Consider the following 14124-nt stretch of genomic DNA (forward strand, 5'->3'; position numbering starts at 1 on the left):
GTACACCACTGATAACCTTAGACCATTCAGAGAAAGAATCATTAACCACTACTCTCTGAATTCTGTATTTTAGCCAGTTTTCTATCCATTTACACACTGATATTTCCAAGCCTGTAGACTTTACCTTACACATGAGCCTGTGTGTGGAACTGTAGCGAACGCTTTTGCAAAATCGAAGTATATTACGTCCACCGCCATGCCTCTGTCCAAGGTTTTACTTACCTCTTAATAAAAAGAAATCAGGTTTGTCTGACAACGGTCTTTCATGAATCCATGCTGTCTGTTGCTTAAATAGTTTTTTTCCCCAGCAAGAACTCATCTACGTGGTCTTTTATTAATCTCTCTAGTATCTTCCCAACTATACAAGTTAAATTAACAGGTCTATAGTTACTCGGTAAAGACTTTGGCCCTGTGCCAATCCAGTGGAACTATTCCAGTCATTAATGAGTCCCTAAAAATTAGATGGCCATCACTTTTGAGCCATTGAGCACCCTCATGCTCCGTTGTATACACAGAGCTGAATAAAGTATTTAATTAGCCCTCTTTGTCCCCAGTCACCCACTCTAGATTATTTTGAAAAGGGCCTACATGCTCAGACCTGACTTTTTTACTATTAATATATTTGTGGAATTTTTGGGGGTTTGTCCCACTATCTTTTCCAATCATTTTGAATTTTTGCAGCCTTGATTTCGTTCTGCTAGAAAACTACACCAAACAATGGAGATTTATTTATTTTTGTTTTATAAATGCAGAGCACCAATACACAAATGTGTGAAATGGCTCTAATGCCGATCATAGTGCATGTTACAATGCTTGTTCTATAATAAAAATTTACCTTGATCATCATTGGTTGTGATTTCTTGGGTTGGTGCAATGTCACAAGGTTCTTCCTCATCAGAAAGAACTAAAAATGCCTCACTTGGTAAACTTTCACCGACATGTTTACTAGGGGAATCTACCGAGTTTTCAACTTGTTCTTGATTAACAGAATTTTCAGCGTTTAATACAGACTTCGAAAAACACTGTAAATCATCCTGCACTGGCGCCAGTTTTTCTAGAATAGGTATAATTTCATCGGTTTCCATAGTATCTAAACTTTCAGACTCGGAGCAAGGATCTGGATTAGAAACTGTTTTATCAAGAGACACTTCAGCAAGAGTTGGATTCTGCTCTACAGTTTTCAAAGTATGGTCAACCTCCATACTGCTGGATATGGCTTCAACATCATCCTGTGATAATGGAATGTCCTCGGGTTTGCTTTCATCTTTTTTCTCTGAAAAATCAGATACTGCCACATCCATCATATCAGTCAAGTTTTCTTGTAGATTTGATGCTACAATTTCCTCCTTCCCATTATTTTCTTCAGGCTCTTTGGACTTCTGTATTTCACTGCCATGAAACTCTTTTCGATCCTCCTCATTTTGAGAGTCCTTATTTGAACTCTCCGAGTTTTCTACGTCATCACAAAATATGCCCTCTGCATCAAGAGGCTCAAGATCATGCATGTCTGGGACAGTCTCTACTTTATCAATAGGTATGTTCTCAAATGTGCCTGTATCTGCACGCTCTTTCTCAACAGACGTTTCCACAGGATTTACATCTTCTGAATCATTTGAGGATTTTTCAACAATTCCATCATCTTCAATGAGAGTGTTTGACTGAGAATGTCCTTCTGAACACTCAGCATCACCAGGTAAGCTCTCAAGCAATGGCAACCCTTCTGAAACAATTTGGTCATCAAGGGCTGAAATTTTTCCATCAGCGATTGGATCATTGCTATTCAAAGTCTTTATAACTTCTTCACTTGTCACATTCCTGCTTGCATCTTCACAAGCTATACTTTCAGGAAGATTAAGTTCAGCTGACAGCTTAAAGTCACTAACCTGGTCAACATTTAAGCCATCCTTGAGGTCAGACAGGTTGACTTTCACAACATGCTTGTTGTCACAGTTAATTTCAATCATACCATTTAGATCACTTTTGTCCTCCAAAGAGTCTGTTTCATTATGAATAGAATTCATGTCTGAATCACCATTTTCATGGTTTCCGTTAACAAGCTTCATCTCTGTGGGTTTCAGTAGGTCCTCTTTAACTTTGTGTATAGCTTCTAACTGTTGACGGTCACTTGTTTTCATGGTTTTACGAGCTTTAAATACCTTTTTTTGGGGTTCGTCTGCAGCATCCATCTTAAACCTGTAAAAATAGAAGAGAAAAAAAAATCCTATTTAAAATCTGATCATGTATGCCATGCTCACGTACAGCAAACATTGAATTGGAATTATACAATTTCTGATCTCACAAAGGAGAAAGGTTTCTGGGAGCGTTCGGTACACAAAATTACATTTTTAATACCTTCAATTACAATATGCATGTGTCGCAATTGAATACACAATATTATTGCTTTTTGCCCCATGAAAAGTGGCGTTACCCTTTAAGCCCTTTCACACTAGGCGGACTGTCTCAGCGGAGTCCGCCGGCTCAGTGGGAGATCTCTCCGCAGATCTCCGCTGAGCCGGCGGATGACAAGTCCCTCTCTGCTCACTAAGCGGGGAGGGGGTTTGTCCAGAACCGCTGACTCCTATGGAGAGATATGGAGAGATATGATGAAATCTGACCGCATGTCAGTTTTCAGCAGATCTCACCCGATCCGCCATGGACAGATGGGGACGTACCGCCATGCGTCTGATTATGGCGGATCGGATGTCAGCGGACATGTCTCCGCTGACGTTCGACTCTCCATAGGCATGCATGGAGCGGCCGTTCAGGTCCACCGTCAAAACTGACAGGCGAACCTGAACGGTCCAACCGTGTGAAAGGGGCCTTATACATTTCTCCTCAAAAATGGGGGGGGGGGGGAGATAATCTTTCCCAGAAGACATATGAGCAAATACAAAGACGTTCCCAATTTACAGATTGGCTGCACAGATTTTGCAGCCTACAGGACATTATTCTAAGTGCAAACTACACCTAAAGTAAAAAAATTCAATAAAAAAAAATTCAAACAGACAGGCTTCATTGAGGCAGAGATGTGCACTTTTCTACAAGAAAATAAAATGTCCTGTGTTTGCAATCTTCCTTACAACGTACACTGAGCTGTGTATATGAGCAGCTCAGTTTACATTCTGCCAAAATGCCTGTGTGCAAGGGTGACTGCGCTCCTGCATCATCCCACACTAGTCAAAGCGGCTGAAGACAGTCCAAGAAGTCAAGGAGAAGATCCCCACTCCGGCAATGGCCTTTACGGACGTCGGACCATTGAAACTGGAGGTAATTTTTACATTTAAGTTCTGCTTTAAGTCAGTACACACAGACCCATCACTTGTACTTAGGGAAACATGCACCGCTCATAGTATTGGTTATGTTGTAATGATTATTAGTTTAAAATGCATATAAAAAATAGGATTTTTGTACTCACCGTAAAATCCATTTCTCTAAATGCATGGACGGACACAGCAGCAATTGACCTTATGGTATTATATCCTTCCTTCCAGGAGAGACTAGGCAGAAAAAAACAGCACTTCAAGTGTTAAAACACTTTTCAGTACAGCTCCTCCCAGGGGGAATGGTCCCCCGGTATAACCCACTCTCTGACTCGGCAGCTCCAGTTCGTAACAAGCAGTACAAACAAAAAGGAGGGGTGGTTGCTGTGTCCATCCATGAACTCAGAGAAATGGATTTTACGGTGAGTACAAAAATCCTATTTTCTCTTCCGTTCATGGATGGACACAGCAGCAATTGACCTTAGGGATGTCCCCAAGCAGTGTCAAAAAAATTCGAGGGGTGGGAAAAAACAGCAATTAAGCTTCACCCCAAAAAAAACAGAGTCCCTCAACGAAGGAACTTCAACCTGAAACAGCCGCCTGCAAAACCTTGCGGCCAAAAGAGGCATCCGCAGATGCACACACATCCACCTTGTAAAACTTGAAAAGGTGTGGATTTGACGACCAGATCGCTGTCTTACACACCTGTAAAACAGACGCCTGATGGCGGAAAACCCAAGAGGCACCAACCGCCCTGTCGAATGTGCCGTAACCAGAAAGGGAGGCTACCGCCCCTTTTGGGCATAGGCCTGGAGCACGACCTGTCTGATCCACCTGAAAATGGAGGCCGACGAGACCGCCAGACCTTTCTCAGTACCATTCACTGACATGAACAGTGAGTTCGATCTCCGGAACGGAGCCGTAGCAGACAAGTACGCCCGTAGGGCTCGCACCACGTCCAAGGGAAGCAACGTGGCCTCCTTCGAGTTCTTCGGCTGAGAACACAAGGACAGTAAAACAATGTCCTTATTATAAAAGAGCCCTGCAAGACAAGGATGCCAGATCAAAAACTCATCTGACCGAAAAAATGGCTACTAAGAAAGACCACCCTCTTGGACAGAGAAAAAGGAATCTCCCGAATGTCCTCAAACGGAGCCCTTTTGAAGGACCGAATTCAAGTCCCACGGAGGCAGTGGAGGACACACAAGAAGGTCACAAGCCTGACCCCCTGTACAAACGTACGCACCAGGGAGTGCGTCGCCAACGGACGCTGAAAATAAACAGCCAAGTCGGAAATCTGACCCATAACCGTACTTAAGGCGAGAGCTTGACCCACTCTGTCTGTGACAGCACGTATGTGCGGGGGTGTTCTTTCATCTCTGCACACAAAGATGTAGGCCTTCCACGTACGATGGCAAATCCTACGTGAAGTAGACTTCCGTGCAAGTAGCATGGTAAAGATCACCGAGTCCGACGGACCTCCAGCTCCCAACAGCCATGCCGTTAAAGTCAGCGACTGTAAAGCAGGGTGAGGAAAAAAAAAATCGGACCCTGCGACAGAAGATCTACTCTCAGAGGTAGAATCCAAGGGACGTCTGCCACCAGACGCACCAGGTCCGCGTACCAGGAAAGGCGCAGCCAATCCGGAGCGACCAGGATTGTTGGCATCCCCTCCGCTACCACTCTGCACAACAGGTGAGGGAGAAGCTTCAGAGGAGGGACCGCATAGATTTAGGCGATAGTGACCCCACGGTGCCACCAACGCGTCTGACGCGTCCGCCCAAGGGTCTCTTGACCTGGCCACGAAACTTGACACCTTTCCGATTGAGATGGGACACCCGAAGGTCCACGCCTGGCGTGCCCCATTTTTGGCACAACTCTGAAAAAAATTTTCGGGTGCAACGACCATTCTCCCTGGTCCCGTGTTTGGCGACTTAGGTAGTCGGCTTGCCAACTCTGCACCCCCGGAATGTACACGGCCGATAGAGCCGGGGCGTACGTTGTGGCTCACCGGAGGATGTGTGCAACCTCCACCACCGCGGCCGAGCTCCGCGTGCCCCCTTGATGGTAGACATACACCACAGCCGTGGTGTTGTCAGACTGGATCCTGACCGAACGGTCCTGCAGACCCAGAAACCACTTGGGGAGACGCAGCCTGATAGCCCGGAGCTCCAGGACATTGACTGACAGGCGGGACTCCACCTGAGTCCAGCGCCCTGGGCTGACTGGACACTCCAGAGCGCCCCCAGCTGTAGAGGCTGGCATCCGTAGTGACCACCGTCCGATAGCACGGCAGAAATAATTTCCCGGTCCGAAGTACCGGAGATGTCGGCCACCACACTAGGGAGGACCTGACCAGGCGACTTCACCCAAATCTGGTAATCCAGAGACGAAGGGAGCTTGTCCCAATGTGACAGAATCTCTTTCTGTAACACTCGGGTGTGAAATTGGGCATACGGAACCGGTTCAAAAGAGGCTACCATAGGACCCAGAATTCTCTTGCAAAGGCGAAGCGACGACCACTGCTGGGTCGCAAACCGCTGCACTGCAGATTGCAGTGTCTGGAGTTCTTCCGTCGGGAGAAAAAACTAGCTTCTGAGGAATCCAGGACCAACCCCAGGTATTCCAGTCGCTAGGACGGAACCAACATTGACTCCTGGACATTCAGTAGCCACCCAAATCTTTTGGAGGGGCTGGCAGGTGATGAACCCATCCTCTCCCAAGTCTGAGCTTAAAGAAGCCCTCAGGAGAAAGTCGTCCAGGTCTCCCACAATAGCAAAAAACTTGTGGTGCCGAAGCCAGGCCGAAGGGGAGGGCCACAAACTGAAAATGGTCCTCTTCGACCGCAAAACGTAGAAACCTCTGGTGTTTTGCGCGTATGGGAATATGCAGGTACGCGTCCTGAGTACCCAAGGACGCCATAAAGTCCCCCTGATGGAGAGCCGCCACTACCGAGCGAACAATTCCATCCTGAACCTTTGCACTTTGACAAAAGAGTTAAGGGCCTTGAGGTCGAGGATTGGACGGACCCCCTCCTTTTTTGGGGACAACAAACAGATTGGATTAAAAAAAAAAAAAAAAAAACTGAAAACCTTTCCCGTGAAGGAACCGGTATAATCCTTCCCTGACCAGCAGATCCTGACCAGCCCCCTGACAGGGCCACCCGGTGTACCAGAGGAAGCTGGAGGCTGAAAGGAAAAATCTGTTTGGTGGACAAGAAAGAAACCATCTTGTACCCCGAGTAAACAACCTCGCAAACCCAGCGGTCAGAAAGAGGGATCTCTACCGACCCGCTTCCCTAAAGTTGGCCCCCCACCCGAGTTACTGGCGGGGGCAGAACTACATGCAGAAGCAGGCTTGTCCGCAGGCTTGTTGGGTTTGCGGTACCAGGTGCGCTTTTTTATCTACAGCGGACGCCTTAGCACCCTGGAAAACGTTTTCCTGCCGCACCTGGGGGCGGAAAAAATCGCTTGGGGGAGGTAAAGGAGGGACCCTGCTTATGCCGAGGCTCCTTACCCTTCCCAAATTGCGGGAGCAGAGTGCTCTTGCCCCCTGTAGCATCTATAATGATGTCAACCAGGGACGCCCCAAAAGGCCGTACACCCTTCAAGGGTAAGTCCTCCTAAGGACCCTTTAGAGGTTTGGTCCGCAGACCAACACTTTAGCCACACAAGTTGGCATAGTACCACCGTGGAGGCCCTGGAGAGCAAGGGGAGCGTATCCAGGGCCAATTCACATGTATATGTTTTTGGGGGATATTTATTACAGCAAAAAATATAGCATTATTTTCAAAATTGTCGCTCTATTTTTGTTTATAGCGAAAACAATAAAAACCGCAGAGGTGATCAAATACCACCAAAAGAAAGCTCTATTTGTGGGGAAAAAAGGACGCCAATTTGTTTGGGAGCCACGTCGCACGACCGCGCAATTGTCTGTTAAAGCGACGCAGTGCCGAATCGCAAAACCTGGCCTGGGCATTTAGCTGCCTAAAGGTCCGGGGCTTAAGTGGTTAAGAGGGGTCTGGCAGAGAACAGTCATCATTCTAGCAGTTTAACTAACACACACAGCGCCTTTTAGATGCCAATGGAAACACATTTTCTAATTAGAGTGCACTAGGATGATAGAATATTGATTGTGGCTCACAATAGAGGGCAAAACAAAAAGTACAAAATGTTGATGCAGCATGCAGCCCTTAGTAGTCAGGGGTGAATTACGTTAGTGGTTTTGTGCACCAGCCACACATTACTAGCAGTCAAGAGCGTCAAAGGACTTTTGCATACAGATTCTGTCCCTAGTGTGATTGGTGTCCCTTTTTCCTTGAACTATCATGTTCAATCACTGGTGCAGCTTCAGCTCCAGGACAATGTTCAGGGAAATTGGGACCGCATACTAGCTCATTATGCGCGCGGGAGACTTGATTTCGTGAAGGTCCGGCGGACGCAAAATCCACGAGCGGACGCAAAATCTGAAGCGTGACATGTTGGGTATCAATTTACTCAGCGTAACATTCTTTCACAATAAAAAAAAAAAAAATATATATATATATAACTTTACTGTGGTCTTATTTTTTTTATTAAAAAAAGTGTATTTTCCCCCCAAAAAAGTGCGCTTGTAAGACCGCTGCGCGAATACTGCGTGACAGAAAGTATTGCAATAACGCCATTTTATTCTCTAGGGTGTTAGAATAAATATATATAATGTTTGGGGGTTCTAATTAGAGGGAAGGAGATGGCAGTGAAAACAGTGAGAACTTACACATTAGAACTGGTTTTACTTGTAATGCCAACGACCACCACCAGATGGCACCAGGTGACAGAAGGAAGCTTGTGACTTCACAAGGACGCAAAGCCGCGGCCTTAATTACCGGCCAGTTGCGGGCGCCAGGTCACAATTTGTCGCAATTGCGACCTAGCGCCCGGATATCGTCGAAACCTGTATTATGGAGGTCAAATCTAAATACTACCAGGTAGGCCCTTGCATTACATAGTTGAAGGTCAATTTAAAAGGAAATTGAACAAAAAAAAAAAGTGTGTATCCACCTTAAGGTTCCATGCATACTAGCATTTTTCATAAGCCCAAAAAAGATTAAAAAAAAAAAAAAAAAAGCCAAGCCTGCGATGCAAAAGCACCACTAAAAATAGCGGCGCTTCACCGCCAACACCCGCGTGTGAAAGAAAAATGTTTTTAACTTATGAGGGGAAAAAAAAAAAAAAAGAAGAAGAATCTCTGGACTGAATATGGGGAATATTACAGCAAAAAAAATAAAAAAATAGAATTGGTCTTCACCGTAAAATCTATTTCTCTGTCATCCATGGATGGACACAGCTCCCTAAATCTTGACAAGTGGGTTATGTTCCGGTTCACAGGAGAGGACTAGGCAGAAACATGTTCAAGTAACAGGTATTAAGTTATCCAACAGTTGAACAGCCCTGCCCAGGGAGCGGTCCCTTCGGACATAACCCTCCTCCCTGCAGTATGCAGCCTCAGTTCGTAACAAGCAGTAGAAGAAAAAAAAAAAAAGTTTAGGAGGGGTGGGTGCTGTGTCCGTCCATGGACGACAGAGAAAAGGATTTTACGGTGAGTACAAAAATAATCCTATTTTCTCTTATCTTCCATGGACTGACACAGCTCCTTAAATCTTGACAAGTGGGACGTCCCCAAGCAGTGCCAAAAAACGAGGGGTGGGAACAGCATCAGTAAAACCAATTTAACTTCACCCCAAACAGAGCTCCTCAACACAGGAGTTGCAACTTTAACCAGCCGCCTGCAAAACCTTGCGGCCGAAAGAAGCATCAGAAGATGCACTCGCATCAACCTTGTAAAATTTGGAAAAAATGTGAATGACAAACCAAGTCGCCACCTTGTACACCTGTGATACAGACGCAAGATGTCGGAAAACCCAGGAAGCACCATTTGCCCGGGTCGAAAGTGCCGTGACCGGAAAAAGGTGCGTCATATCTACGAAAGAGCCGTAGCAGACAGGTACACCCGCAAAGCACATACCACGTCCAAAGTATGTAGCGCAACCTCTCTAGGATGCGCCGGCCGAGGACATAAGGATGGAAGAACAATGTCCTCAACCAGGTGAAAGGCCGAAACCACCCTTTAGAAGGAAGGTTACGGGCGCAACACTGCCTTATCCTTATGGAGGATCCAGTATGGCGACTTGCAAGACAAGGCCGCCAACTCAGAAAGCCTTCTGACAGAAGTAATGGCCGCCAAACAAAGGCCACCTACTGAGAAAGTGCCAAGAGAGAAATCTCTCTGATTTTTTCAAAAGGAAGGTTCCTAAAGAGCCAGAGTCAAAACTCATGGGGGAAGAAGTGGGTCAAGAGGGGGAAGTATATGACGAACCCCCTGCACAAAAGGTACCCACTCGAGAATGGGACGCAAAAGGCCATTGAAAAAAAAAAAAAAAAAAAAGCACAGCCAATGCTGAAAACTGCCGCTTAACGGTACTTAAGACAGTTTACAGAAAAACAGCAGGACCCTGGACATCACCCCATCTTTTCGCACAAGATGTAGGCCTTCCAGGTACTATGGTTGATCTTTCTGGAAGAAGACTACCGTGCCCTCAGCATGGTTGAGATGACCGAGTCAGACAGACCCCGGTCCCCTGAAAACCTTGTTAGCTTGCACAGCATTGGCTTTTGGTATCGACTGTACAACAGAATGAAGTATGGGACCTTGAGACAGAAGGATCTCCTACCTTGGCAACCGCCAGGGTACATCCGCCACCAGGCGCCTGAGATCGGCGTACCAAGGACGCAGAGTCCAATCTGGAGTGATTAGGATCATCGGGATCCCCTCAGCCTCCACTCTGTGGAGAAGCTGAAGAAACTACAATGGAGGAAAGGCATAAAAAGTAGCCGATACGGACCCCACAGGGCCACCAACGCGTCTTAACAGAATACCAGACCTGGCCATGAACTTCGCCACCATGCGGTTGAGACGGGCGGCCAGGAGATCCATGCCCAATGAGCCTCACCTCCTGCAAGGGAGTTGAAACATCGGAGTGCAAAGACCAGTCGCCCTGGTCCAGCATCTGGCGACTCAGGTAGTCCGCCTGCCAGTTTACCCGATGGTAGACCTAAGCCACGGCCGTGGCGCTGTCCGGCTGAATCCAGATCGGGATTCTAGGACGATCGATCGACAGAATTCAGCAAGAGTCCAGCGACCCTGGGTCGACTGAACCCCACAGAAGTGACCCTCAACCCGTGAAGCTGGCGTCAGTCGTCCACTGGACGACTTCCCGGACCGAAGAGTCGGGGATCTCGGCCACCAATTCAGACAGACTGACTAGGTGGCTTACCTGAATCTGGACGATCCAGAAACAAAGGAGATTTGTACCATTTGGACAGCATCTCCTTCTGCAAAACACGTGTGTAACTGGGCATACGGTACCGCCTAGACGGAGGCTACCAACAGGCCCAGGACTCGCACGAAAAAATGGAGATGACCGATTGCGTGACGCCAAACACCTTCACTGCAGACTGAAGAGTCTGCAATTTCTCAAGGGGAAGAAAGACCTCCACCACCGAGGAGTCCAGGATCAACCCTAGGTACTCCAAAACGCTGAGTCGGAACCGATAGTGGTCCTCCATCGCAAAGCGCAGAAACCTCTGGTGACTTGCGCAAATTGGGACATGCAAGTATGCATCCTTGATCTCCAAAGACGCCAGAAAGTCCCTCGGATGGAGCGCAGCTACAGCCGAACGAATGGATTCCATGCGAAACTACCTAACTCTCAAAGGCATTTAGGGCTGTGAGGCCCAAAATTGGGCTGACCGTCCGCCTTCGAGAACATATTTGAATAGAATCCCTGAAACTTCTCGTCCTGCAGGACAGGTAAAATTACCCCGCAACCTAGCAAGTCCCACACTGACCACCGGAAGAGGGAGACTCGAGGGAAAGAATCTGTTCAGTGGATAGAAAGAACCCCATCTAGTACTCCGAAGAGACCACCTGTTCCCCCCCCCCGCCATGAGACGGGCAGGGTAAAGCTACATACATTGGCGGGTTTGGGTGCCGGCGTGTTCGGCCTACGCACCCAGGGACTATACCGTCCCCCGGCTGAGCTTTTGTCGGCCTGGGAGGGTTTACCCATAGGGCCTGACTGACAAAAAATACCGCTTCTGAGCGGGGAATGAAGGACCCAGCACATGGCGTGGTTCCTTCCCCCTAGCGGACTGAGGGAGGAGCTTGCTCTTACCCCCAGTGACATTTGTGATAATGTCATCCAACAAGGTACCAAAGCCTCCTACCCTTGAGGGGTAAATCAGCCAGGACTTTCGGATGCTTGGTCAGCAGACCAGCATTTCCGCCAAATCAGGCAGCACAAAACCGACGAAACAGAGGCTCTGGATATCAAGGATGCTGCATCCAGTGTAGCATCACAGACATATACAAGGCCCTGGACCAACTGGTCGGTCGGTCAGTCTAAAATCAAGGAGGGAGCTGGTGCTCCTCCACAATCTGGTGCAAAACCTTGCCCATTCAGCGAGTGTCTGCGGCCACAACAGGCTGCGATGCAGACCCCAGCATGTGAAACATTGAGCAGGTCAGCGCCTCAGACCTCCTATCAGAATGGTCATTGAAGACAGGGGTCCCCATTATAGGGAGAGTGGCCACCCCAGTTTAACTAGGCACCGGAGGCCACAACCCAAGAAGCGTATATTTAAAAAAAAAAAAAAACGCTCTCCTCAAAAGGGGTACCAAACCGCCAGGCGCCGAGTAACAAGGAATTAGGAATTCTGCAGCCTTATCCCATTCATTATCAATGAACTTGTCAAAAGAAAAGGATATATTAGGAAAACCTTTACAGAGCAGTCTGGATTGTGTGCACAAAAAAGACCCAGCCCTCAGAGGATACCTCCGCTGCACAATACAGCATAAGCAAATTCCTTGCAGCAGCGCATTGACAAGTGCCCTGTCACTGACCCCAGTGAGGAGTTTTCCTCACAAGAAAGGTCCTAGTCCACTTACACAGAACCAGGGAGGTGACAGCCAGGTCCCGTTCTGAGGCAGAGCAGTCCCCAGGGAATGGTGGGGGCACATTTCAACACCCACCGACCCCCCCCCCCCAACACCCCGCTCTAACAAAGTGTCCCATTAACTGTATAAGCCCTCTGAATTTAATTATCAAACATGTTTCTGCCTAGTCCTCTGTGAAAAGGAACATAACCCACTTGTCAAGATTTAAGGAGCTGTGCCCGTCAATGGACGATAAGAGAAATAGGATTTTTGTACTCATCGTAATATCCTCTGACGTTCATTGACGGACACAGCACTTTAAATCTTGACCTTAGGGTTATATTGCCACCTTCAGGAGAGGACTAGGCAGAACGTATAAAAACAGCAAAACTGCATAGTACCGCCCAGGGGGCAGTCCTACTGGCTATAACCACTCACACTGCATCCAGCAGCTCAGTTTGTCAAAAAGCAGTAAAAACAGAAAAGGAAGGGTGGGTGCTGTGTCCGTCAATGAACTGCAGAGAAAAGGATTTTACGGTGAGTACAAAAATCCAATTTTTTTACTTTTGTTCATTGACTGACACAGCACTTTAAATCTTGACCAAAGGGACTTCCCCAGGCAGTGTAAAAAAAAAAAAAGGAGGGGTGGAAACAAGCAAAAAAACTCCACCCATGACTAAGTCACGTGACGAGTGACGATACATGTGGGGGAGTAGCCTACAGTGACGGACCATCAGATGTCTATCCCGAGTGAGGAGCGGCAATATACCCCGTCTATAACATAAGCAAGGATATGTGAGTGCACTAAGTGCAGCCTTTATTCACATCTATATGGTACAATATTACGCTAGGTTTCCTTTTCCTCCTCTTTTGCATGTGACTGAATGAAACTGGAAACATCTGATCGCTTGCTGGAGGTTGTTGTAACCTGATCACATTGAAGTGAGATCTTGGCAATTAGGGAAGGATCACTGCAGACTGGCTGATTCAATCAGGACTTTTTCATGATCTACTCACATATTAAGAGTTTCTTCACCAGGTTTTTTTTGCTTGATTGTATATGCACGATTCACATTGCACATGAGTTAAAGCGGTGGTTCACCCATAAAAACGACTTCCCCCTATTACACTGCCCCCCCGCATTACAATATGAATATGCCATTCATTTTTTTTTGCCTGCTGTACATACCTGGGTACAGCTATTCACCCGTGTCCTCCGGGTTGCGAGTCCCGCGGGAGTGGGCGTTCCTACCATGGCGGTGATTGACGTTTTGACTAAAAAACGAGCTCCCCCCGTCGCGTAAGCCGCGTCACGACTGGCGGAAGGAGCCGAACGGCGAGTCGGCGCTAGCCTGCGCATCGCAGTTCGGCTCCTTTCGCCAGTCGTGACGTGGCTTACGCGACGGGGGGGGAGCTCATTTTTTAGTCAAGCACCGCCATGGTAGGAACGCCCACTCCCGCGGGACTCGCAACCCGGAGGACACGGGTGAATAGCTGTACCCAGGTATGTACAGCAGGCAAAAAAATATTTATGGCATATTCGTATTGTAATGCGGGGGGGGCAGTGTAATAGGGGGAAGTCGTTTTTATGGGTGAACCACCGCTTTAATACGAGTGCATCAGTATTTATTCATTCAACGGAGGAGTTGCAACCTTAAACAGCCACCTGCAAAACCTTGCGGCTGAAGCAAGCATCCGCAGATGCACTCACATCAACCTTGTAAAATTTTGTGAAAGTGTGAACGGACGACCAGGTCACCGCCTTACACACCTGAGAAACGGACACTTGATGTCGGAAAGCCCAGGAGGCACCAATTGCCCTGGGTCGAATGTGCTGTGACAGGAAAGGGAAGGGCCAACCTTAATAAAGCATTCGCCTGGATCACGATCT

At 47.5% G+C, this 14124-nt stretch overlaps 1 protein-coding gene across 4 annotated transcripts in view; it reads right to left on the reverse strand.

The window, feature by feature from the left end:
- The window catches only part of LOC120945452 (activating transcription factor 7 interacting protein), a 278332-nt gene that overhangs the window by 206760 nt on the left and 57448 nt on the right, over nucleotides 1–14124 (reverse strand). For all 4 annotated transcript variants that reach the window (XM_040359610.1, XM_040359612.1, XM_040359608.1 and 1 more), the window contains exon 2: nucleotides 836–2193. In XM_040359610.1, the coding sequence (XP_040215544.1) occupies nucleotides 836–2186 (1351 nt within the window). In that variant the 5' untranslated portion in view covers nucleotides 2187–2193. The remainder of the gene's footprint in view (nucleotides 1–835; nucleotides 2194–14124) is intronic.

The sequence above is a fragment of the Rana temporaria genome, chromosome 7 (genome assembly GCF_905171775.1).
Source record: "Rana temporaria chromosome 7, aRanTem1.1, whole genome shotgun sequence".
NCBI classification, from domain to species: domain Eukaryota; kingdom Metazoa; phylum Chordata; class Amphibia; order Anura; family Ranidae; genus Rana; species Rana temporaria.